The 26,482-nt window shown below is 40.1% G+C and overlaps 1 protein-coding gene across 12 annotated transcripts in view; it reads left to right on the forward strand.

Annotated features, from left to right (window-relative positions):
• Positions 1 to 25,683, forward strand: part of PDE8B (phosphodiesterase 8B) — a 357,518-nt gene extending 331,835 nt beyond the window's left edge. For all 12 annotated transcript variants that reach the window (XM_067031182.1, XM_067031183.1, XM_067031180.1 and 9 more), the window contains 9 exons: positions 571 to 735; positions 3,232 to 3,277; positions 3,690 to 3,825; positions 4,730 to 4,928; positions 9,148 to 9,365; positions 16,805 to 16,925; positions 18,931 to 19,098; positions 21,283 to 21,412; positions 23,946 to 25,683. In XM_067031182.1, coding sequence (XP_066887283.1) covers positions 571 to 735; positions 3,232 to 3,277; positions 3,690 to 3,825; positions 4,730 to 4,928; positions 9,148 to 9,365; positions 16,805 to 16,925; positions 18,931 to 19,098; positions 21,283 to 21,412; positions 23,946 to 24,055 — 1,293 coding nt within the window. In that variant the 3' untranslated portion in view covers positions 24,056 to 25,683. The remainder of the gene's footprint in view (positions 1 to 570; positions 736 to 3,231; positions 3,278 to 3,689; positions 3,826 to 4,729; positions 4,929 to 9,147; positions 9,366 to 16,804; positions 16,926 to 18,930; positions 19,099 to 21,282; positions 21,413 to 23,945) is intronic.
• Positions 25,684 to 26,482: the final 799 nt, after the last annotated feature.

A 26,482-nucleotide genomic window follows, 5' to 3' on the forward strand; every position in this document is an offset into this window, starting at 1 on the left:
AACCAGAGGAATACAGCTCTTGTCTTTCATTTTCTGTTAGGTTTACTTGCTTGCTTTGGGAAGAGGAGAGCAAGGTCGTGAGTTTAGTTTTGGATATGTAAGTAAGATATTCCAATAGATATGTCAGGCAGGCAACTGAATATATAAATCTGAAAGTCAAAAAATGGAGTTCAGGGCTGGGATATAAATTTGAGAGTCCTGGGCATGTGGATCGTATGTGTCCGAAGTCATAGAAATGGAAGAGCTCATCTCTGAAAGGACTGTGGAGTGAGAGGAAGGCCCAGCACTAGTCTCTGAGGAACTGCAACCTGTAGAAGAGAGCTAAAGGAGAAGGATCAGCAAAGGAGCCTGAGAAAATGTAGTCCGTGAAGTAAGGCAAACACCGGGATAGGGTGGGATGAGAAGCACGCTTCAGTATAAAGAGCGTAGTGCCGTGAAAGCACTGGTCATTTTGAACAATAAGATGTGTTATCATCTGATTTCTTTTGGATTCTAGGCACATGAGTGAGTTTTGAGAAGAAGAATCCTAATGTCCTCAAATTTATTCTTTCTCTCTCTTTACTTCCTTAGGTTATAAATATAATCAATGCAGCCCAAGAAAACAGTCCTGTCACAGTAGCAGAAGCCTTGGACAGAGTTTTAGAAATTTTACGGACCACAGAACTGTACTCCCCTCAGCTGGGTACCAAAGATGAAGATCCCCACACCAGTGATCTCGTGGGAGGCCTGATGACTGTGAGTGATGAGGAAAAACCAGAAATGCAGGACAATGTTAAGTGCACTCCAGAGAACATAAAACATGTAACATATAAACTGTTACCTATAGGTGTAGAAATACCTGCTGTATGGGCTAACATCAGCATGACCGGAAGCAGTTACAGGAGCACAAATGACTAATTTGTCCTTCTGAATTTGTACTACAGTAAGGAGTAAATAGACAGTTGATTGAAGGCTAAATATCAAAATGGAGCCCTTTTGTACTTCTTCCCCTTGACCTGGTAGAGTATTCCATTGAGGGTTATGGCTTGGCTTCCTTGGACCTCAGGCTCTTTATATAATGAAAGCATTGGTACTTAGATGACAGCACTAGTTTCCAAAATCTTAGCTGTAAAATTCTTTCTTTAAATAAAACCTTTATATAGCGTTCCCTTTATAATCAGTAAAAGCAGAGTGGAGCTGCTGTGGCTCAGTATGGGGAGGAGAGGAGGAGCTGCCCCCTGCCGGCACTCCAATACCACCATTTGTAACCACTAAAAGTAGCTTATTTCTAAGGAGTCATCCTGTTCTAGTGTTTCTGCTGTGATCTATTTGGCTGTAATCATAATCTATCAGCAAGTGAAGAAAAATGAGAAAATTCAAATTATTCATTTGTGCTTCCTATTGGAAACTGAAGCTGGAAGAATTCTTTGGGAGAAAAAGTCCAAGAGTCATCGAAGAGTTTTACTTTGAAGTTTTCTGTCTAGCCCTGCCACCAAATGCTGAGTGTTGACTGGCTTTCTGGTACATCCTCCTTGTTCCTGCTAAAGGTTTCTGGTGAGCCTGTAATTTAAGTGACCTCCTGATCCTTTTGAGCCCCCCACCTGGCCTTGGTTGCCCCATCCCAATGCAGTGTAGACTTTAGTTCTAAAGAACACTGGCAAGGTGCGTGTGTGTTTGCCATCTGCAGCAACATGAATGGACTTAGAGATAATCATACTAAGTGAAGTAAGTCAGACAGAGAAAGACAAATATCATGATATCACTTATATGTGGAATCTTAAAAAGTGATACAAATGACCTTATTTACAAAACAAAAATAGACTCACAGACATAGAAAACAAACTTATGGTTACCAAAGGGGAAATTTTGGGGGGAGGGTGGATAAATTAGGAGTTTGGGATTAACAGATATATACTACTGTATATAAAATAGATAAACAACAAGAACCTACTGTATAGCACAGAGAACTATATTCAATATCTTGTAATAACCTATAATGGAAAAGAATCTGAAAAGGAATATATATATATATATATATATATATATATCTCCAAATCACTTTGCTGTGTACCTGTAACTAACACAACATTGTAAATCAACAATACTGCAATTTAAAAAAAAAATAGAACACTGCCAAGGGTCTGTCAGGAGGCTGGCCGCTGCAGAGCTGCAGAACCATTCTGGTTCCTAGAACAAGTTATCTACCCTCCTTTCCCCTGCTGCCATACCATGTTGGGCTTCCTCTCCAGGTAATGCTGTGAGGAACCAGTACAAGATTCCACCTTTTTAATGTAGCATTAGGGAAGAAAAGAAAGAAAGATTAAGAACAGAGGAGTTCCTTGTGATACCTGCCTTAGAGGTAGGACAGTTATGGCCATTGTTACTTATCTATTTATCCAGTTTTGAAAATTAAGCTCTTGGCCTAAAGATCCAGAATGTGACTTCAGGAGAGCTCTTCATTAATACTTTAAACCTTAGCACATACTTTCTGAGGATGACAAATAAGCAATTACAAATGGCTTTTAAGCAGAGGTCTAAATTATTAGGTAGAAGGTAGAGGGCAGGAAAATGAGATGCAAGAACATCTGGGGACTAAAGTTCAAGAGCCTAGTAAATGTCAGAACTTCGAAATTCTGTTCACTCCCTTATGCTGCCCTTCCAAAGACCTCAAATCCAGAAACTTCCTTTAAAGGCTAACAGTGAAGCTCATGTTATAAGACAGAAACTACAGCTGGAAAAAAATTAATTTAGATATTAGTCAAAAATTAGCCCAACCTTTTAAAGGCTTTACATTAAATCATCCCCCAGATGTGGCCCATGGCTTTGGCTCCCCAGGATGCAAATCTAAGAACACAAGAATAACACAGTCCTTGTGAGGGTAATTGGGGTCCTTTCAAATTAACATGCACCCGAAGCAAGATCACTTCTGTGATTTCATTATGTGGCTTCAAAATGCAACAAGAGAAAGATGGCATGAGAACAGAGCTAACTCACAGCTCAGGTGTGAGACCTGAATGCAGTCATAGCCACTTAATTCTCAATTCTCCATCTCCTGGGGCTAACAGCCTTGGAAAGGAGAGTATCCACTGTTTTGTAGCTATTGTTCTCACTTGATTTTGAGCTTCAACTTGGAGTTCCAGATTGACTGGGTTATTCAGGATTCAAATCTCCTTGGCTAATAAAAAAAAAAATGAGAGAATAACAATAATGGCATATAAAGCATGTTTCTCATAGCATCTTTCTTTATTCCAGGATGGCTTGAGAAGGTTGTCAGGAAACGAGTATGTGTTCACTAAGAGTAAGTTGTCCTCTATCCACTTGTTACTGATAACCTGTCTCTGGCCTTTTCTCTCCCTCAGTGTTGTGATTATTGTTTGGGAAGGGCCTTGGTGATACTTCTGTTTGTCTCATTGGAGTTTAAGCATCTCTATGGTCTACATTTGAAACCAGGTCTCCTAATATAAATTACTTCTCTGAGCGCTGTCAGAATAAGAATTGCAAATCTCTCTATATTTAAACAGTTAAACTGAATTATTTTTCTATTGGGGGGTCCTGAAGTTTAATAATGTAAGAGAACCCTGAAGGGAAAATCTTCTTACCTCTGGAAGTTCAAGACTTTCTTTCTAGTAACAACCATGAAGATGACAAGTGCTCAGCAGCACTCAAGATTCCACAACTACCCACCCTTCCTGCCCTATCTGTTTGCTCAGATGTGCCCCCGAGTCACAGTCACCTTGGGATGCCAGTAACCATCAATGATGTCCCCCCTTCTATCGCTCAATTACTTGATAATGAGGAAAGCTGGGAGTTCAACATCTTTGAATTGGAAGCTGTGACACACAAAAGGTATGTGGCTTCTCTGGCTGTAGGCAGAGGGAGGATTGATGGTCACACTCAAGACTTTCACATCTGGAAACTTTGAGGGAGATGTGAGTCCTTGCCACAAGTGACCTCCCAGGTTCTGCTTTTCATGCCATGCTGGAGGAGTGTCAAATGCGCAGAGAGACTGTGGCCCCTTGAGTGAGCTCCTTTATGGAGAAGAGAGTATTAGCAGGTAAGATGTGGGATCAGCCTGGTGATACCCAGGATGAAGAAATACTGAGTGTCTTCTTCAGATCTACCCAGGTCATCCTTTGCACCAGAGAGCCAAGAGTTCTAAGTATTCTCAGCCCCAAACTTGTTGAAGTCCCACCTTACAAAATGAGTTTGACAGCACTGTAGACTTTTCTTTTGATCCATCCTATAGGCCGGGGAAAGATTAGATAACACAGAAAGTCCTCTTCTATTACAGAAGTCCATTTTCTTCCAGGGGTGTTGGATATGAATGATAACTATAAATAAGTAACTTAATTCTAAATGACATGACTTCGCTGAACCCACACAAGCCGTTCCTTTTGTCCTTAAGCTCAGTAACTTCCTCAGGGGACACAGGAAGTGCAAAGCTTACATGGAAGCAGAGACAGAGAGGGACTGTCAGGGACCTCTCGGTTGTTAGAGCCACTGAAGGGCAGATGACTTAAGACAATCTAGAAGTCATTTGGATTAACCACCATGAGACACCTAGTTTTAAAGAAGTGGCTGGTGAGGAGGAGATGCTCTATCACCTTCTAATTTGGAGAGGACATATTTTTATACCCCTGTGCCTATGAAGCATCAGGAAAAAAATGACTCAATTTCCCAGTAGCTTCAAAGAAAGCAGCTTCTGGAGCAGTGAATACAATGAATCAGAGTTTTTTTCCCTGTTTTCCAGGCCATTGGTTTACCTGGGCTTAAAAGTCTTTTCCCGGTTTGGAGTATGTGAATTTTTACACTGTTCTGAAACTACCCTTCGGGCCTGGCTCCAAGTGATTGAATCCAACTACCACTCCTCCAATGCTTACCACAACTCCACTCATGCCGCTGATGTCCTGCATGCCACTGCCTTCTTCCTCGGAAAAGAAAGAGTGAAGGTAGAATTTTGATATCACAATCTAGTTACCTGCATAGATTTTAGAGATCTAAGAACTCAATCTTAATAAATATGTTAGGCAAACAACTATTTTGGAACCAATTTTGACAGAGTTTTTGAGCTACCAAACTGACTGGTCCTTTTGGTATTGTAAAGACATGGCATTTTCTCCTAGCCCTCCCTTCCCACAAATGCTTAAAATAATAATTTATGCCACTGTAGGGACTCTTTTTACATGTCTGGCTGATCCATGAACCCATTCTCCAAATGTTCACTAGGAGCCCTTTGTGATACTGGGTTAGAGGACAGAACTTAATTATTATAGCAAATGGTTACTAGGTCTGGTGGTTAAATTTTAGGATCAGAATTTTGTCATTGGTATATTACAATCCAGACAGTAGTGAGCCATTCAGCATCCTATTGATTTACATACATACATATGTGTGTGTTTTGTGTAGGTATGAATGTGTATATCTGTATATTAATGACTTGTATAATTCTGCAAGAGTTCCAAGTTCCTTAGTCTTAGAAGTCAATACTGTCATTTACAGGTGCTGATTTGTAGGGCAGTCCTATGTATACTCCATGTATAGCTGGCAAGAGATCCCCATCTCCCCTCTTCCCCAACTACCATCACTTTCACGGTGAAGCTTGTAATTCCTTTGCTACAATTAGAAGTGAAGCTTAGAATATAGATACCCTTGGGACAAGTGCTGTATAGAGACAGGTTCAAATCAATCTGCAAATGCTTAACATTCAATCATTCTCTGACTTAGTCTTAAGACCCTAGGTACTTAAGGAGAAGAGCGGTAGTGGGATAGGTAAACAGAGCAGAAATGGCACCAAAATGGGGAGGGGGAATGTTCCCCTCTCAGTTTTGCCAAAGACTGATCCTGGCATTTACTTTCATCAGCTAGAAAGCAAAGAGTGTCATTCAAGAATGATGTTTTGAAGATTTTTGTCTCCTACTTTTAAAAAAGGTGATATCACAGGTGATAACAGCCTGTTTCTACAGCGCTTTTCTTTGAGGAGCTAAGATACTTCCAGATTCCTACTCCAGGTTCACATTCCTCCATTTTACATTACATGAGATATTATACAGCTTAGGTTGCACACTGCCAAATGAGGACAGGACCTGGGCATTAACACTGAGACCAAAGTGACCTATAGGCATTGCAGCCTTGAGTTAAAGATGAACCCCACTTAAGCAGAAGCACTCTAGAAAAATATAGATTAAATGCTTGATAAATTATGGAATGTTTAGTCACTTTATTATCTCCTTTCGTCTCCCTCCCCTAAAATAAGAAATTTTCTTTAAATTGTTTGTTCCGCTAGCACATTCAGAGTCTGATTGAATTCTCAAATAGCAGCAATACAAACAAGTCTAAGACTAGATACAATATGCTTATAATCCAAAAGACATTTTCTAAGAGGCCAAAGACTCAGAAAATTTAGAGCTGCAAAGAACCCCAGAGAATTGGGCTGGAAGGGACTCCTGAGGTCAGAGGTTTAGTAGCAGCCCAAGATCACTGGTTAGTCCACCATGAGGCGCTTCGAGTGGGATTTATTCATGAAGTGTCTTTCACCAGACATGCTGTCGCTGACAAAGAGAGTCAGAAAAATGTTTTTACCAAATATCCATGTCATCTGTCACCCCTAATTTCTTTATAAGGCTAAAATTCTTAATGTCACTGTGACATAGCTCCACATCCTCAACCCAGCCATATAGATAACATGTCCAGAGCTGACATTCCCCTTCAACTTGTTGCACAGCCTATCTCCTTCCCACTCTTACCAGTTCCCAAGAACCACTGCAAGTGGAGAGATCAGGATAGCCAGCATTCTTTTGTTATTCTCTGAGTGAGTGACTATTTGTCCTAGAAAAGGAACTGTTTGAAAGGCTAATCCAGATTGGAGTCCATTCTGGCCAGTCTGCTTCAGTATGATCCAAATCTTCCTGCTGGTTAAAGGAGGAAAAAACTATGCAGAAATGTCTGCACCTCCAAGGCTTTGGGAAACTTCTCCTGCCGTGGGTTTGGTGGGGAAGTTTTCTTCCACACACAGTCCCTCCCTGCCATGGGAAGAGCCTTGCTTCTCCCATCTGCTAGTGAGCAGCCTGGTCTTCTTTCCCTGCCTCCCTGCATTTCTTATCAGACGTTGCATTATTAGACAGTGCCCACCAAAACTGCAGGGCATGGCCCTTTACTGGTATCTTTGTAAAAGTACCAGGTCTAAATCAGTGTAAGTTGGAAGGAAAGACATGCCTTGTCTAATGCTATTTGTTGTCTATTCCACTTACTTGAATCTATGTCATTGAAGAATTTTAAAATAAAGTGGCCCCATACTCCAAACAAGATTGAACATACTCCAAGAGCACTAGCTGGAGGCCCAAAGTTTGGCCCTCATGGGTCCTCACTGCACAGGTAGAATCAGTGAGAGTGGAGGCCAAGTCAGGGCAGCTCTGGATTCTGACTGTACCTATGGGTTACCATGGCCTCTCCTAACCAGCAGCAAAAGGGGGCTAGGTATGTTTGCTTGCCCTGGGCATTACAAAATCAGTCTCTGAGAAGAGCTGAAAAGAATGGCAGCGACTGCTGTCTCCCCTCAGGAAACCAGTTCATGTGGACTAGAGGCAAGCCAGGATTGCCCACCAGCTCCAGGAGGTCAGGATTGGAAATGGAAATGGCTTCCTTCTGGTAGGGACAGCCTTCAGGAAAGTTTTCAGGGCTGAGCTTCAGATTCACTGTTCCTTACCTATTAGCATATGAGAAGCTGTTTGCAATTTTTTTCTCCCACAGCCTAGGAAAGCAACTCAGGAAAACCAAAAATTATGCCCACCCCTCCAGCCTCATCCTGGGGACCAGTTTCCCCCTCACTCACTACCCTTCAGCCACAATGATGCTCTTTAAGTTTCCTGAATAAGCTACTTCGTTTGTTTCACATCAGGAGCATCATATAGGCTGATCTGCCTAGATTTCTCTCCCTTGCCATTTATTGCCTGGCTAATTCCTGCTTATCCTGTAGGTTCCAGCATAAAAATCACTTACTTAGAGAACCCATTCTTGCCCACCCTCTGGACCTGCATTGTCCATAAGCAGCCATTTGCCACATGTGGCTATTTACATTTAATTAAAATTAAATAAAATGAAACATTCAGTTCCTCAATTGAATGCACATTTCAAGTGTCCAGCAGCTGTAAGTGACTAGGGGTTACTATATTGGACAGCCCACATACAGACATTTCCATCACCACAGAAAAGTTGAACGGACAGCACTGCCCTAAACTATATCAAGCCTCATGGTTACACTCTCAAACCACCTGTACTTCCCTGCTTAACCCATCTCACAGTAACTTAATTTTGTTTGTGTGTTTCCTTATTTGTACCTTCTCCAGTAAATTACCAACTCCATTAGTGCAGGCTATGCCAGTATAATTCATCACTGTAACTCCAGCACTCTGCATGACAACTGGCACCCAGTAAGCATCCAATAAATGAAAACTAAAGGAATGAATTCATAAAGTACAGTGTCTCTTATATAACAGTAGCCCATTTGATAACTTCCTCCTAAAGCTGTGAGCTGAAAAAACATTTGTATCCCCTGATGCTCTGGTTTGCGTTCTTTAACTACATAATGAGAGCGTTAGAAAGAGGGTCTCCCTTTTAGCCTTTCCCACCTGCTAGCCCAGAGCTGAATTGTGTTCTTCACTGTAAGAGCCCCCTTACCCTCAGTTTTCCTGGGAAAATTCTTCTTGCCCTTGATCCTCTTGTGTTGCTTGGCTGTAATCCTTTTATCTTTGTGTGAAGAGTTTTGTTGTATCTGTGCCATTTACTGCCATACTCTCAAAGTCTTTTCAGAAGTAGGCAAGATAAAGTAACACTTGTGATCCTAGGCCCACTTTCTTCTCTATCCACTCACAGAAGAGTCATGGCAATATGCCACACAGCATAGGCCTGTTTGGCATCCTCCTGCAGCAGAACTAGAGTGAATGAACCCTGGAGAAAGAATTTAGGTATCCATTATAACTGCTACTCAGACTTCTATTTCCCTCCAGATAATCCACAGTACAGCAAAGTGATGTGATATACCCTCGGTGGCCTCTTAACTTCTAGGAAGTCAGAGAAGGACCCCCTGGCTCATTCCCTCCAGAGAGACAGGGATGAGTGTAGGTCTCCTACATCCAGTGGGTAATGCTCAACCTTGCCTCCCCCTGACCCCAGGGAAGCCTCGATCAGCTAGATGAGGTGGCTGCCCTGATTGCTGCCGCAGTCCATGACGTGGATCACCCAGGAAGGACCAACTCTTTCCTGTGCAACGCAGGCAGTGAACTCGCCGTGCTCTATAATGACACTGCTGTCTTGGAGAGTCACCACACAGCCCTGGCCTTCCAGCTCACGGTCAAGGACAGCAAATGCAACATTTTCAAGAATATTGACAGGTTTGTAAAATATAAGTGGGAAACTCAGTTTTCCCTAACTTCTCCAAGTACTTAGCTTCCTCTTAGGGGGAAGGCTGTACCATTGTTTCAGACAGTAAAATAATAACCTTATAAACTGAACTGTACTTTTTAGACTATTCATCTTTATTTTTTTAACATCTTTCTTGGAGTATAATTGCTTTACAATGTTGTGTTACTTCCTGCTATATAACAAAGTGAATCAACTATATATATACATATATCCCCATATCCCTTCCCGCTTGTGACTCCCTCCCACCCTCCCTATCCCACCCCTCCAGGTGGTCACAGAGCACTGAGCTGATCTCCCTGTGCTGTGCGACTGCTCCCCACCAGCTATCTATTTTACATTTGGTAATGTATATATGTCAATGCTACTCTCTCACTTCATCCCAGCTTCCCCTTCCCCCTCCCCGTGTCCTCAAGTCCATTCTCTTAAATAAAGGACTGCATCCTTTATTCCTGTCTTGCCCCTAGGTTCTTCATGGCCTTTTTAGGTTTTTTATTTTAGGTTCTATATGTGTTAGCATACAGCATTTGTTTTTCTCTTTCTGACTTACTTCACAGTATATGACAGACTCTAGGTCCATCCACCTCACTACAAATAACTCAATTTCTTTTTATGGCTGAGTAATATTCCATTGTATATATGTGCCACACCTTTATCCATTTGTCTGTCGATGGACACTTAGGTTGCTTCATGTCCTGGCTATTGTAAATAGTGCTGCAATGAACATTGTGGTACGTCTCATTTTGAATTATGGTTTTCTCTGGGTATATGCCCAGTAGTGGGGTTGCTGGGTCATATGGTAGTTCTATTTTTAGTTTTTTAAGGAACCTCCATACTGTTCTCCATAGGGGCCATATCAATTTACATTCCCACCAACAGTGCAAGAGGGTTCACTTTTCTCCACACCCTCTCCAGCATTTATTGTTTGTAGATTTTTTTGATGATGGCCGATCTGACTGGTGTGAGGTGATACCCTATTGTAGTTTTGATTTGCATTTCACTAATGATTAGTGATGTTGAGCATCCTCTCATGTGTTTGTTGGCAATCTGTACATCTTTGGAGAAATGTCTATTTAGGTCTAATGCCCATTTTTGGATTGGGTTATTTGTTTTTTTGCTATTGAGCTGCATGGGCTGCTTGTATACTTTGGGGATTAATCCTTTGTCAGTTGCTTTGCTTGCAAATATTTTCTTCCGTTCTGAGGGTTGTCTTTTCGTCTTGTTTATGGTATCCTTTTCTGTGCAAAAGCTTTTAAGTTTCATTAGGTCCCATTTGTTTTTATTTCCATTTCTCTAGGAGGTGGGTCAGAAAGGATCTTGCTGTGATTTATGTCATAGTTTTCTGCCTATGTTTCCCTCTAAGAGTTTGATAGTGTCTGGCCTTACATTTAGTCCTTTAATCATGTTGAGTTTATTTTTCTGTATGGTGTTAGGAAGTGTTCTAATTTCATTCTTTTATGTGTAGCTGTCCAGTTTTCCCAACACCACTTCTTGAAGATGCTGTCTTTTCTCCATTGTATATTCTTGCCTCCTTTATCAAAGATAATGTGAACATATGTGCGTAGGTTTCTCTCTGGGCTTTCTATCCTGGTCCATTGATCTATATTTCTGTTTTTGTGCCAGTACCATACTGTCTTGATTACTGTAGCTTTGTAGTATAGTCTGAAGTCAGGGAGCCTGATTCTTCCAGCTCCGTTTTTCTTTCTCAAGATTGCTTTGGCTGTTCGAGGTCTTTTGTGTTTCCATACAAATTGTGAAATTTTTTGTTCTAGTTCTGTGAAAAATGCCAGTGGTAGTTTGATAGGCATTGCATTGAATCTGTAGATTGCTTTGGGTAGTATAGTCATTTTCACAATGTTGATTCTTCCTACCCAAGAACATGGTATATCTCTCCATCTGTTTGTATCGTCTTTAATTTCTTTCATCAGTGTCTTATAGTCTTCTGCATACAGGTCTTTTGTCTCCTTAGGTGGGTTTATTCCTAAGTATTTTCTTTTTGTTGCAGTGGTAAATGGGAGTGTTTCCTTAATTTCTCTTACGATTTCTCATCATTAGTGTATAGGAATGCAAGAGACTTCTGTGCATTAATTTTGTATCCTGCTACTTTACCAAATTCATTCATTACCTATAGTAGCTTTCTGGTAGCATCTTTAGGATTCTCTGTGTATTGTAGGTATCATGTCATTTGCAAACTGTGATAGTTTTACTACTTCTTTTCCCATTTGGATTCCTTTTATTTTTCTTCTCTGATTGCCGTGGCTAAAACTTCCAAAACTATGTGGAATAATAGTGGTGAAAGTGGGCAACCTTGTCTTGTTCCTGATCTTAGTGGAAATGGTTTCAGTTTTTCACCATTGAGAACAATGTTGGCTGTGGTTCTGTCATACATGTCCTTTGTCATGTTGAGGTAGGTTCCCTCTATGCCTACTTTCTGGAGCGTTTTTATCATAAATCAGCGTTGAATTTTGTCAAAAGCTTTTCCTGCATCTATTGAGATGATCATATGATTTTTATCCTTCAATTTGCTAATATGGTGTACCACATTGATTGATTTGCGTATACTGAAGAATCCTTGCATTCCTGGGATAAACCCCACTTGATCGTGGTGTATGATCCTTTTAATGTGCTGTTGGATTCTGTTTGCTAGTATTTTGTTGAGGGTTTTTGCATCTATGTTCATCAGTGGTATTGGCCTGTAGTTTTCTTTTTTTGTGACATCTTTGTCTGGTTTTGGTATCAGGGTGATGGTGGCCTCGTCAAATGAGTTTGGGAGTGTTCCTCCCTCTGCTATATTTTGGAAGAGTTTGAGAAGGACAGGTGTTAGCGCTTCTCTAAATGTTTGATAGAATTCACCTCTGAAGCCATCCGTTCTGGGCTTTTGTTTGTTGGAAGATTTTTCATCACAGTTTCAGTGTCAGGGCTTTGATTGGTCTGTTTATATTTTCTGTTTCTTCCTGGTTCAGTCTCAGAAGATTGTGCTTTCCTAAGAATATGTCCATTTCTTCCAGTTTGTCCATTTTATTAGTGTATAGCTGCTTGTAGTAATCTCTCATGATCCTTTGTATTTCTGCAGTGTCACTTTTTTTTCTTTTTCATTTCTAATTCTGTAGATTTTTCTTTTTCATTTCTAATTCTGTAGATTTGAGTCTTCTCCATTTTTTTTCTTGGTAAGTCTGGCTAATGGTTTATCAATTTTGTTTATCTTCTCAAGAACCAACTTTTAGATTTATTGATCTATGCTATCATCTCCTTCATTTCTTTTTCATTTATTTCTGATCCAATCTTTATGATTTCTTTCCTTCTGCTAACTTTGGGGGTTTTTTTTGTCTTGTTCTCTGATTGCTTTAGGTGTAAGGTTAGGTTGTTTACTTGAGATTTCGTTTCTTGAGGTAGGATTGTATTGCTATAAATGTCCCTCTTAGAACTGCTTTTGCTGCATCCCATAGGTTTTGGGTCATTGTGTTTTCATTGTCATTTGTTTCTAGGTATTTTTTGATTTCCTCTTTGATTTCTTCAGTGATCTCTTGGTTATTTAGTATCATATTGTTTAGCCTCCAAGTGTTTGTATCTTTTACAGTTTTTTCTATAATTGACATCTAGTCTCATAGAGTTGCAGTCGGAAAAGATACTTGATTAGATTTCAATTTTCTTAAATTTACCAAGGCTTGATTTGTGACCCAAGATATGATCTATCCTAGGGAATGTTCCATGAGCACTCGAGAAGAAACTGTATTGTTGGTTTTGGATGGAATGTCCTATAAATATCAATTAAGCCCATCTTGTTTAATGTATCATTTAAAGCTTGTGTTTCCTTATTTACTTTCATTTTGGATGATCTTTCCATTGCTGAAAGTGGGGTGTTAAAGTCCTCTACTAGGATTGTGTTACTGTCGATTTCCCCTTTTATGGCTGTCAGCATTTGCCTTATGTATTGAGGTGCTCCTAAGTTGGGTGCATAAATATTTACAACTGTTTTGTTTTTTCTTCGATTGATCCCTTCATCATTATGTAGTGTCCTTCTTTGCCTCTTGTAATAGTCTGTATTTTAAAGTCTATTTTTGTCTGATATGAGAGTTGCTACTCCAGATTTCTTTTGATTTCCATTTGCATGGAGTATCTTTTTCCATCCCCTCACTTTCAGTCTGTATGTGTCCCTAGGTCTGAAGTGGGTCTCTTGTAGACAGCATATATATGGGTCTTGTTTTTGTATCCATTCAGCCAGTCTGTGTCCTTTGGTTGGAGCATTTAATCTATTTACATTTATGGTAATTATTGATATGTATGTTCCTATTACCATTTTCTTAATTGTATTGGGTTAGTTTTTGTAGGTCTTTCCCTTCTCTTGTGTTTCCTGCCTAGAGACTTTCTTTTGGCATTTGTTGTAAAGCTGGTTTGGTGGTGTTGAATTATCTTAAATTTGCTTGTCTGTAAAGGTTTTAATTTCTCTGTCGAATCTGAATGAGATCCTTGTTGGGTAGAGTGATCTTGGTTGTAGGTTTTTCCCTTTCATCACTTTAAGTATATCCTGCCACTCCCTTCTGGCCTGCAGAGTTTCCACTGAAAAATCAGCTGGTAACTTTATGGGGATTCCTTTGTATGTTATTTGTTGCTTTTCCCTTGCTGCTTCTAACATTTTTTCTTTGTATTTAATTTTTGATAGTTTAATATGTGTCTTCGCGTATTTCTCCTTGGATTTATCCTCTGTGGGATTCTCTGTGCTTCCTGGACTTGATTGATTTTTTCCTTTCCCATGTCAGGGAAGTTTTCAAATACAATCTTTTCAAATATTTTCTCCAACGCTTTCTTTTTCTCTTCTTCTTCTGGGACCCCTATAATTCAAATGTTGCTGCATTTAATGTTGTCCCAGAGGTCTCTGAGACTGTCCTCAATTCTTTTCATTCATTTTTTTTCTGCTCTACGATAGTTATTTCCACTGTCTTATCTTCCACATCACTTATCCGTTCTTCTGCCTCAGTTATTCTGCTATTCCTTCTAGAGAATTTTTAATTTCATTTATTGTGTTGTTCATCATTGTTTGTTTGCTCGTTAGTTCTTCTAGGTCCTTGTTAAACATTTCTTGTATTTTCTCCATTCTATTTCCAAGATTTTGGATCATCTTTACTATCATTTCTCTGAATTCTTTTTCAGGTAGACTGCCTATTTCCTCTTCATTTGTTTGGTCTGGTGGGTTTTTACTTTGCTTCTTCATCTGCTACGCATTTCTCTGTCTTCTCATTTTGCTTAACTTACTGTGCTTGGGGTCTCCTTTTTTCAGGCTGCAGGTTCATAGTTCCCGTTGTTTTTGGTGTCTGCCTTCAGAGGGTACAGTTGGTTCAGTGGGTTGTGTAGGCTTCCTGGTGGAGGGGACTGGTGCCTGTGTTCTGGTGGGTGGGGCTGGATCTTGTCTTTCTGGTGGGCAGGGCCGCATCCGATGGTGTGTTTTGGGATGTCTGTGAACTTAGTATGATTTTAGGCAGCCTCTCTGCTAACGGGTGGGGTTGCGTTCCTGTCTCGCTAGTTGTTTGGCATGGGGCATCCAGCACTGGAGCTTGCTGGCTGTTGGGTGGAACTGGGTCATAGGGTTGAGACGCAGATCTCTGAGAGAACTCTCGCTCATTGATACTACATGGGGCTGGGAGGTCTCTGGTGGTCCAGTTTCCTGAACTTGCCTCTCCCATGTCAGCGGCTCAGGCCTGACTCCAGGCCGGAGCACCAAGACCCTGTCAGCCACATGGCTGGGGTAGATGTCCCTGGATGAACACTTGTGAGAAGAGCTCAGAATTATCAAGATAGTGGTCTTGGCAAGTGAAACCACACGAGAAGAGGCCCATGCTCTGCCTGGTCATGCTGAGCAATTTTCAGACTTTAGCGCATTCTGGCAACAGGGCGACTGGGTCGGCAATGTTAGGCAGGGCGGGGTCTGTGAGGTGGGTGGCGCTCAGCTGCTGTGCAGCCTGTGGAGCCTGGTCAAAGCCCTCAGGGAAGGCCAACAGCAGCCAGGACTCCGGCCTCCTGCAGCCTCTTTGGGGTTTCCCTCCTGGCGTCACATCACTCTCACTACTTTGGCGGCTGTGCCTTTACCCTGAGCTGCTTTACAAGGCAAGCACTCCCTACTAAATGTTCACAGATGCTGCAAGGACATCTTCATAAAGATGTACACAAACGTTGACCACATAGATTTCTTTGATGTGCAGCCAGCCCTCCTCCATTTTCCGCTTAGACTGTTCATCTTTTTAAACTCCATCTGGTCTTCAGTGAGTTCATGAAAATGTTTTATACACTGCAAAGCACTCTATAAATATTGATTATACTACTAGCAAATATAGCAGATATTTTTATCCTTTCAAAAGGACATCCTGTCTTTGATGTAACCTGAGGAAAATGTATCCTTACCCATCTTTCCCCAGCTCAATTTTCGGTCACTTAAAATCCTAACTCATGAGCAGACAGTGTTCCACTGTCCCAGCGGAGCTCCTGGAGTCCACAGGGTGGGGCAAGCTTCCCCCTCTGGTGAGTTGGCCAAATGTCAACAGATAGGAGCAATTCCTCTTGCCAGCCACCACCCTGCTGTCAAGCTATGAGTATTTCCTACATAGCACCAGCCAGGCTTGAGTGCAGACCCCTGAGAAAGGACAGTATACAGGGAGCTCAGAGCTCACTCAGGCCTCAAGGATCACTTGTCAACATGAACCTGAACCTATCTGGTCTCCAGAATCCTGAGAAAATATGGAGACCAGTTATTCCACCTTCAACTGAAGGCTTCATCAGTATCAAGTATAGTTTTTAAAACTTTCATAGGAAGAATTCTTGCCTATAGCCAATTTTATTCAGTTCCCCATTCTGGCTCTTGAAGTTAGAAAAAGATAGGAACTGGGTGATTTTGAGCAGGGTTGTTGCTCCTTCCATTACAACTTCTATCTAATTGCAATCTAGAGAACTGCTCATTATTTGGGAAACTTTTTTCCAATGCCATCATCAAAAGAAATAATGGCACTTCTCTGTAACAAGAATCACTGTGTCTGCACTGAATGCCATGGAACAGCTCACCAGGTTGCTGTACTAGCCTTGTAGGGAAGGAACTTGTCATTTCCTTTCACCTCACTGTTTTGACATTGCCAAGGGAAGGTAGAAGGGAATCACCTTGTGAAATAAGTGCCCTTGGGACACTTATTTTTTTTTATATACTCATAAATCATATGAGGGTCAGCTGTCACTGGGGAAAATGGAATAAATAGTGTCACCAAGTCCTGGCTTAGTAGGAATATGAGCAGATAAACTTTTTTGTGATCTTCACTCATTAACTCTGTGCCCCTAGCTTCCTCCTAGATTGTGGGAAGTGTGGTGAAATGGTAGAACAGTTCTAATTCGGGACATGATGTGAACAAGGCGCTTTGTCTTCTGGTTATTTTAGGAACCATTATCGAACACTGCGCCAGGCTATTATTGATATGGTTTTAGCAACAGAGATGACAAAACACTTTGAACACGTGAACAAATTTGTGAACAGCATCAACAAGCCAATGGCAGCTGAGGTAAGCATTTCCCATGTAATAAGATACACCAGAACGTATTTCCATTAGCGCCTACTCTGGCCTCAAAGCCTTTTCTCTCCATCTTGAATACAAGATGGTTATTTGCTTGGAGTTGATAAAGAAGGCTGAAAGTACTGGTCATTTGTTTTCCCTAAGGACAAGAATAGATTGAGAATGTCCGCAGCAACTCTGAGCTCCTTGAAAGAAAGGCCCTGACTGAGATAAAGCCAGCGGTGACAAAAGGAAGTAGGTCCAAAGTCTATGATGAAAGGAGCCTGCAGACAGTAGAGACTGGAGTAAATGGTGGCATTTTAGGAGATTGAGAGCCTTTTTAGTTCTCTGTTCTGAGCTCTCAGGAGACCTCAAAATTAGATGTTTTAAAGAACTATAATCCTGCTGATTTGCATTAAAAGCCTATCAGTATCTAAAGACTATAGAAAGTTAAATTGGGAGTGACTAGTTGAAAACAAAAATACAGGTCTTTCTCCTTTTTAAAATTTACTGATGTAACTTAGACCTGCCTTAAGGTCCTTACAAACTTGGGTTTTAGGAACATGGATATAAGTTCACATCTCTTACTGTTTAAAATGAGATCAACTGCCCTCTCATACCATAAAGCTGTTCATAGCCCCATAAAGTTAGAAGAGCTTTTCATTCATTCCTGTATGAGGGTTGCATATGTGAATGAATGAGGAATGGTTGTCTTAGATGTAACTTGATGATCAGTAAGGAAACTATCTGTGTAGAACCCATCACATGACCAGCCTGGATGGAGGAACAGTGTCCACCTCACCTGTGTTCTGCTCCATCCCCCAGGGATTCCACAGCACAATGCCAGGACCCTCTCCTTCCACAGAGACTTATGGGAGCAAGGATCTGGGGATTTAAGAGGGGGAAATTAAACAGAGTCATAGAATTTAGAGTTGGGAAGGTCATCTATCCAAGTAAGCCCCCAACTCTGTTGAGATTTATGTACCACAGTAACTATACCAAGCAGTATCTTCCCAATGGTAATCAAAATACCAGCCTTCAGAATATAATTCTGCCCATTGATGGTTTAATAAATGGGTCCACTCCCAAAACAAAACAAAAAAATCCTTAAATGTCATACAGTCCTTCAGCTTGGCAGAGCTCTGGAGAGCTAATTAGATGTTTACACAGTCAGTTCCATGGTATCTTTGAAATCAGGGAATCGAATAGTCTTCTGCGTTTTGTATAATTGGCCTGTTGTCGCATTTACATAAGCCTACTCACAGACCTGGCCACTTGGCTCTGGACCGCTGACATCATCACTAGGTAGATATTAGTGTACAACCAGTCTTTTTAACATGGCTGAATATACCTGCTCCTACCCTGACCCACTCTCTGCTCCCAGTACCCCCAACACTTACACGTCTCACCCTCCCTACACCCAGCCAGAAGAGCAGCCTGGGAAAGCATGAGTGGACACATACCTTAAGAGAAAGAACAAAGTGGGAGGAGGTGGGTAACTGGGGGTGGGACAGAAGGTCACAGGAGAGAGGGAGCTGTCAGGCATATTAAGTAGAAAGAATTCAAGAAATAATTGAAGGGTCACATGTATGTGGCATTTCCCCATCTTTTAATGTATTAAGAAAGTGGAATTTGTGCTTTTACACATTTCCTGATAAAACTGGGAGAAAAGCTCTCCTTCCTTAAGATTACATACCAAATTATTAAAAACAAAACAAAACCAAACCTGCTTTGTAGCAGCTACCTCTGGGGAACAGGATGAAAGTGAGGTTGTGGATGGGTGGTGATAGGGACTTCGACCTTTTAAGCTCTATGTGTTTGTATTGCTTGACCGCTCCCCGTCCCCAAGAATATATCAATGTATCATATATGGAATTAAGGATGGGAAGGCCTCCTTCAACAAGTCTCATGCCTAAGTTTGCCTGGGTGACTGCCATCTAATATCTGGTCAACTGGCCCTTGTGGACTTCACCCTCATATTTAAACAGTCCTGATGTGACCATCTGTTTTCCAGATTGAAGGCAGTGACTGTGAATGCAACCCTATTGGGAAGAACTTTCCTGAAAATCAAATCCTGATTAAGCGCATGATGATTAAGTGTGCTGACGTGGCCAATCCATGCCGCCCCCTGGACCTATGTATCGAATGGGCCGGAAGGATCTCCGAGGAGTACTTTGCACAGGTGTGCTGCCTTTCTAGGGAAGCTCCATTTCCCTTCTAGGAATGGCCCCGGGTCACAGTAAATAAATGACTCCTCCCTGGAAAGCAATGGCTCACCCCTGCCTGGAATAGAAATCTGGTCCCTCAAGAGACTAACTGATGTGGCTGGTCACTAACTAAACTCTCTAGGGGAAGGGGGATAAACTGAGCCTTCGCAAGTATCTTTTCATCCTCAAATTTTTAGATCCTGAATTTCCACAAAAACTGGGAAATCCTCCATTCATTCACTAGATTGTCATCTCCATGGTGCAGTCTGGGGAACATAGACATAAGACACATCTTTGCCCATGGGTAGCTCATAATACAGTAGGGGAGGGAGATAGACATAAACAGGACCATACATTGGTAGATTAAAAACAAATGAAAACACTTCTAAAGGAGGTATATGTTAAGTCCTAAGAGTTCAGAAAGAGTTTTTTTTTCTAGATAAAAGAAGGGCTTTGTGGAAAAGGTGTTAGAGTTTGTAATTTTGTTTTTGTTTTTTTTTGAAGAATTTCAAAATTTAGAAATGGGAAAGGACATTCTGGGAGAATTCTGGGAGAACAAAGGGTTATGAGCAAAATTAGTAGGGAGGAAAAACAATTTTTATGTAAGGAAAATAGCAACTTTGGCAGTGTGAAGAGGAATTAAAGAATAACGTAGTAGACCACAAGATGCCATTTAAAAGAGGCCTACTTTCGAAGAAGAGGCTCTACGGACTAATGTTTATTATTTGTGATAGAAAGACAAATATGTCACAAGTAGCTACAAGTAATGCCTTTGGGGCCGGGGGTGGGGTGGGTTGTGTGCCTATATGGCTGGAACGTACTGCTGAGGCAGAATAAAAGAATAGCTGATAATGTCTAAAAGGGTTGGCAGGGGCAAAGGCCAGCCAAGGACCCAGTAAGTTAGGTGCAGCTTTCAAGGATGGGAAGAGAGCCCGTGAATCAAAAGAAAAATAGGACAGGCAGTTCTGAGATTGCCAGAAAGAGAGGGGAAAACACCCAAACTACTCCTTGAACAGCAGTGGCTATTTTAAGGCTGCCTAATCGACTGACCTGAAATGAGCAAGCTGAGCCAAAAACTGGTAGGAGGCCATTAACGGGGCTTCCCAGGACCCACAGAGAAGACTTAAAATCCTACTTCTAGTTATTCTCAAAGTATGTGAATGGGGCAACAGAAAAGAACCACTTTTAAGTTCTTTAATGTAATCTCCCTGTTTAGGTGTCCTCTTCCCAGAAAGGAAAGTACTAATGTTCACAAGACAATGTGACCTAAAAATCAGGTGACAAATAAGGTCTCTGATCAGCCAGCCTCTGGCTCAGCATACTACCAGTAAATGTGGATCTCAATTTCAGCCCAGTGAATTATGACCTTATGCATATAAACATACACTCTAATGTGCAAAATACTCAGATTTACACATATCTTGAGAATTGCATGACCAATACCCCAATCTGAAAAACCTCAGTTTGTCATTCTTTTGAGTAAAACATAGTTATTTCATGAAAAAAAAGAAGCTAGTTCAGCTCAACTGCCTAACTGCTTTTCATCTAGACTACCATAATATGTTGATGTACAGCACAAGGGCTTTGTATGTACTTCCGATTTTGTCACACACAATATTAAAAAGACGTATTTTCAAAGGTCAAATTTAATAAGATTAATAATTCTTACTACTTTAATGAAGACATTCTTAAGTGAAACTGGCTTTCTTTTTTAAACTACAAGCATATGACAGTGAATAATACAATGACTATTTGTACAGCTTTGTGCCAGTTCTTTGATTCACACTAAGGCATCAGCAGTTTTAAACACACCATCACTCCTGTACCCTCAGTATAAATGCCACTTAGTATTATTAGTGTTACTTTGAAATAGTCTTGACCTTGTGATGAAAAGAGATCTCAGAAAAGGGGTATGAATCCTGAGATAAGTGCTTCAGGAGGGGCTATAAGATAGCATAACACATTTGAGAGTCAGAACACCTGAATCCAGTCACTGTAGCTCATCAGGTGGTTGTCTTATATAAGCCTCAGGACCTTGCCAAGCCAATTTCTTCATAGATACAACTGGATTATGACCCATTTTCAGAGTGGTTCTGACAAACTAGATGTCACTGTGACAGCTCCTTATGTGCCCTACAGCCCTGTGTTATTTTTTACAGACTGATGAAGAGAAGAGACAGGGGCTACCTGTAGTGATGCCAGTGTTTGACCGGAATACCTGTAGCATCCCCAAGTCTCAGATCTCCTTTATTGACTACTTCATAACAGACATGTTTGATGCTTGGGATGGTAAGACAGTTCCTGTTTTGTTACCCACAAACAGAATATTTTGCTGTACCTTATGATGGTTACCTTTAATGACAGAGGCTGGGCCTAAAGGTGTAAATGAAATGTAACTTAAAAGAAAAAGTCAGCTGCTTGTAGTCAGGTGTGGTGGGGGTGCTTGAACACTTTGTGTGTCCTCAGCACAAACCATGTGTATGGAAGACTCAGTGGATGTTTGGTGACTGGATAAACAGGTGTTCAACTCTTCCAAGGACATGTTTCCAAAGCTTACAGGAGTTTTATTCTATCATTGGAGGAAATTCTAGAGAGAACATAAAATATACTAAGTCCACTCTGAATCACAGATTCTTTTCGTAATATCAGTTGATAAACAGCTTTTCATTTTTTTGAGGTCCTTTTTAATTTTTTTGAATTTAATTTTTATTTTATATCAGAGTATAGTTGATTTACAATGTTGGGTTACTTTCAGGTGTACAGCTAAGTGATTCAGTTATACATATATCCATTCTTTTTCAGATCCTTTTCCCATATAGGTTATTACAGAACATTGAGTAGAGTTCCTTGTGCTATACAGTAGATTCTTGATTATCTATGCTATATATAGTAGTGTATATATGCTAACCCCAAACTCCTAATTTGTCCCTCCCCCCCATGTTTCCCCTTTGGTAACCATAAATTTGTTTTCAAAGTCTGTGAGTCTATTTCTGTTTTGTAAATAAGTTCAATTGTATCCTTTATTTTTTTCAGATTCCACATGTGAGTGATATATGATATTTGTCTTTCTCTTTCTGACTTACTTCACTTAGTATGATAATCTCTAGGTCCATCCATGTTGCTGCAAATGGCATTATCCCACTTTTTCATGGCTGAGTAATATTCCATTGTATATGTGTGTGTATATATATATATACACCACATCTTCTTCATCCATTCATCTGTCAACGGACATTTAGTTTGCTTCCATGTCTTGGCTACTGTAAAGAGTGCTGCAGTGAACACTGGGGTGCATGTATCTTTTTGAATTATGGTCTTCTCTGGGTATATGCATAAGAGTGGGATTGCTGGGTCATATGGTAGCTCTATTTTTAGTTTTTTAAGGAACCTCCATACCATTTTCCATAGTGGCTGCACCAATTGACATTCCCACCAACAGTGTAGGAGAGTTCCCTTTTCTCCACACCCTCTCCAGCATTTGTTTTTGTAGACTTTTTAATGATGGCCATTCTGACTGGTTTGAGGTGATACCTCATGGTGGTTTTGATTTGCATTTCTTATTGAGTGACGTTGAGTATCTTTTCATGTGCTTTTTGGCCATCTGTATGTCTTCTTTGGAGAAATGTCTATTTAGATCTTCTGCCCATTTTTTGTTTTTTTGATACAGAGCTGCATGAACTGTTGGTATATTTTGGAGATAATCCCTTGTTGGTTGCTTCATTTGCAAATATTTTCTCCCGTTTATGGGTTGTATTTTCGTTTTGTCTATGGTTTCCTTTGCTGTGCAAAAGCTTTTAAGTTTAATAATTAGGTCCCATTTGTTTATTTTTGGTTTTATTTTCATTACTCTAGGTACAAGGTGGATCCAAAAAGATACTGTTGTGATTTATGGTGAAGAGTGTCCTGCCTATGTTTTCCTCTAAGAGTTTTATAGTAGCCAGCCTTACATTTAGGTCTTCAATCCATTTTGAGTTTATTTTTGTTTTTGGTGTTACAGAATGTTCTGGTTTCATTCTTTTACATGTAGTTGTCCAGTTTCCCCAGTACCACTTATTGAAGAGACTGTCTTTTCTCCATTGTATATTCTTGCTTCCTTTGTCATAGAATAATTGACCATAGGTGCATGGGTTTATTTCTGGGCTTTCTGTCCTCTTCCATTGATCTATACTTCTGTTTTTGTGCCAGTACCATACCATTTTGATTACTGTAGCTTTGAAGTATAGTCTGAAGCCAGGGAGCCTGATTCCTCCAGCTCTGATTTTCTTCCTCAGGATTGCTTTAGCTATTCAGGGTCTTTTGTGTTTCCTTACAAATTAAAAACATTTTTTCATTCTAGTTCTGTGAAAAATGTCATCAGTATCTTGATAGGGATTGCACTGAATCTGTAGATTGCCTTGGGTAGTATAGTCATTTTCACAATATTGATTCTTCCAATCTAAGAACATAGTATCCTTCCATGTGTTTGTGTCATCTTTGATTTCTTTCATCAACATCTTATAGTTTTCAGAGTACAGGTTTTTTGCCTCCTTAGGTAGGTTTATTCCAAGGTATTTTATTCTTTTTGATGTGATGGTAAATGGGATCATTAATTTCTCTTTCTGATCTTTTGTTGTTATCAATTTTTAGTTAAAAGGACCTGTTCATATTTCAGAAACCAGTGTTTAGTAACTCATCCTTCTCATGCTTCTGTGTTCACCTTAGGCCTAACCTAGTGTATCTCTCCAATTCTGATCCCAAATTTGTCCCACAGAGCCCCAACCTTATAAATGCTCCTGGAATCTAACTTAACAGGCTTCTTTTTTATTCTCTTATATCTTTGCAGCCTTTGCACACCTGCCAACCCTGATGCAACATTTGGCCGATAACTACAAACACTGGAAGACGTTAGATGACCTAAAGTGCAAAAGTCTGAGGCTTCCATCTGACAGCTAAAGCCAAGATAGAGAAGGTGACCTCTTGATCTACAAAGGGCACTGTGAATCACAGTAGTGTAAACGAGAGGCTTTCCTTCATAATGAAAATGACAGGTGTATGTTAAGGAGCTAATAATGTTTAATATCTGACTTTGAATCATTCTAACTTCCCAAATTTCATTTTTAGAAAAATTATGTTCCATGAAGAAAAATATATGTTCTTTTGAACAGTCACTTAGTGACAGAACAAACACATGGCAAAATCCTTTGCCCTGCTGTGATCCTGTCTGCCCTCATCAAACCCTCCAGCTGATTCACTGTAACTAGCAGGAGACATGCAGCAAAGACTTGGTGTCCACGAGCCCACCATCTCTGTGGATGATGGACCATGTAGCTTAGCTAGTGGTTTAGCTCATCTTTTATCATGAAAGTCACCATCACTGTTTAGCTTGACTGTTTTCCTCAAGAGCATCAAAGTAAAAAGCCCATATCAAGTGAGCAAAACAACTAGGACAAAACTGCTGATAAATTAGTTAGCTTCAGAGCCTCCATGGCTAGGTGGTTCTGATCAACGGTGTAACACCCAAGTTAGAACACAGTCTGTCTTGGCCTGGTGAGTGCCTTCTCTAGACTGGTATCAGCAGCCTGTGTAGTCCTCTCTCCTACAAAAGAGATCCATCTTAACAGAAAGCCAACCATGAGGGGGAAGGAAGTGACATCTTGACTGGGGGGGAAATCCAAGAGCTTTTTCCCTTTATTTCTGGTTTACAGAGGCAGTTACAAGGCACTATAGTAGGTATTATATAAAAGCCATTAATCTGAATGCCCTTGGACAAGCTTTTTTTAAAAAAAAATTTATATACATTTGCTGGTTAAAATTTTTATTAAAGCAATCTAAATTTTCTGGGTTTAAGTCCATGGAGTACATTGTGCTGAGTACTGAGGAGACAGAGGAAGTTTCAAGGTTCAGATGTTTTTAACCTATCTATATTTAAGATCATGCCATTTTGCTTTAATGATGAAAAAAAGATTGCAAGGTGTGTAAATATATCAGAAAATAGCATATAGGGAAGCAGTAAATAGTATTTTAAGCTATTAATTGTATGCTAAAAGCTTCTAAAGCACAAGTGCGTATTTTTATACAGCTCTTTTCACAACTTTCTGTGGTCTACGTGAAGTCAGACTTGAGATTTTCTTTTCTCTTTTACCAGCCAACCCTTCTCTATGTATTATAGATTCTGTAAACAAAAATCTGTTTTTCTTTCAAATTTTCTGTACTTCATGCTGCATTTCTAAGAGGTATAAACAAACAAGAGACTAAATTAACTGAACCAGTAGTTAGTTACTTTTTTCAAATGAAAATTGGAATGCAGAACACTTGGAACTCTAGTACATGGGGGAAAAAATTACTTATCACTACAAAACATGCCAATGTTTTTTTCTATGTTTTGTACCAACAAATGGAAACATATATGACAATTCCATGCAAAGAAATGTACCTAAATTATTTTTGTTAGATGGTAAGAGAACTTGCTTGGTCAGGACAGCAGCTAGCTTTGTATTGTAATGCTGCACTATGTAAATGTGATGAAAATGTTTTTGTGAAGTACTTGTAACTAAATTCCTACAGCCATTTTTCATTCCTAACAGCTGTTTTTATTTTACCTCTTTGGCCTAAATTTTTCATAATTTCAATATTTCGGTTTAGTGTTCTTTATTTCATGAGTCACACGCTTTGTTTTCAGAACACATTAAATTCAGGATGTCAGAATCCCATTTTAAGGAGCTAAATAATTTGCCTAGGCTTCAGAAGCTTGCCTGAGGCAACGACAATCTTTTCTTGACCATCTCGCTTTTGGTTCCATTTGGTAAGTGACATTCATCAGATGTCTGACATTTTTCTATGTGAATGTTTGTTAGAGCTGACTCAGTATAATTTCAAATTTGTTTCATATTAACACTGCCAGGTACTAAAGCTTAGCATAGCTCTGCTCTTTATCAGTGTAATCTACTATGGTGTAATCTTCTACTGAGTTGCTAACTAAATAGCACATTCCTCCAAATAGTCTTTCAGATGGTATGTGTATTGGATGAGTGAGTATAAACTATTATAATTGTCTCTCATACTGAGCATAAGTCTGTGTTGACGGGAACCCTATTAATTTAGGAAAATATGACATGATCTAATCTAGAGAGAAGTCACATTACTACTACTACTTAACCAGAAGTTAGTTATAAAACACTGTTACTGGGACCAGAATAACCCTATAATTTAATTAGGCTATTCTTTACTTCCAATTGAAGATTTTAAAATATGCTTGCCTTCAGAGTTAGGACTGGTTAGTCTTGTGGGCAAAGAACAAGCCTCATCTATTAATCAGAACGCACTCAACTTGAGAAAGATAAATACAAATGTCCCTTAAGTTAAGGCTCTTGGATTGTGTTA

Source organism: Kogia breviceps, chromosome 4 (assembly GCF_026419965.1).
Source record: "Kogia breviceps isolate mKogBre1 chromosome 4, mKogBre1 haplotype 1, whole genome shotgun sequence".
Classification (NCBI taxonomy): Eukaryota; Metazoa; Chordata; class Mammalia; order Artiodactyla; family Physeteridae; genus Kogia; species Kogia breviceps.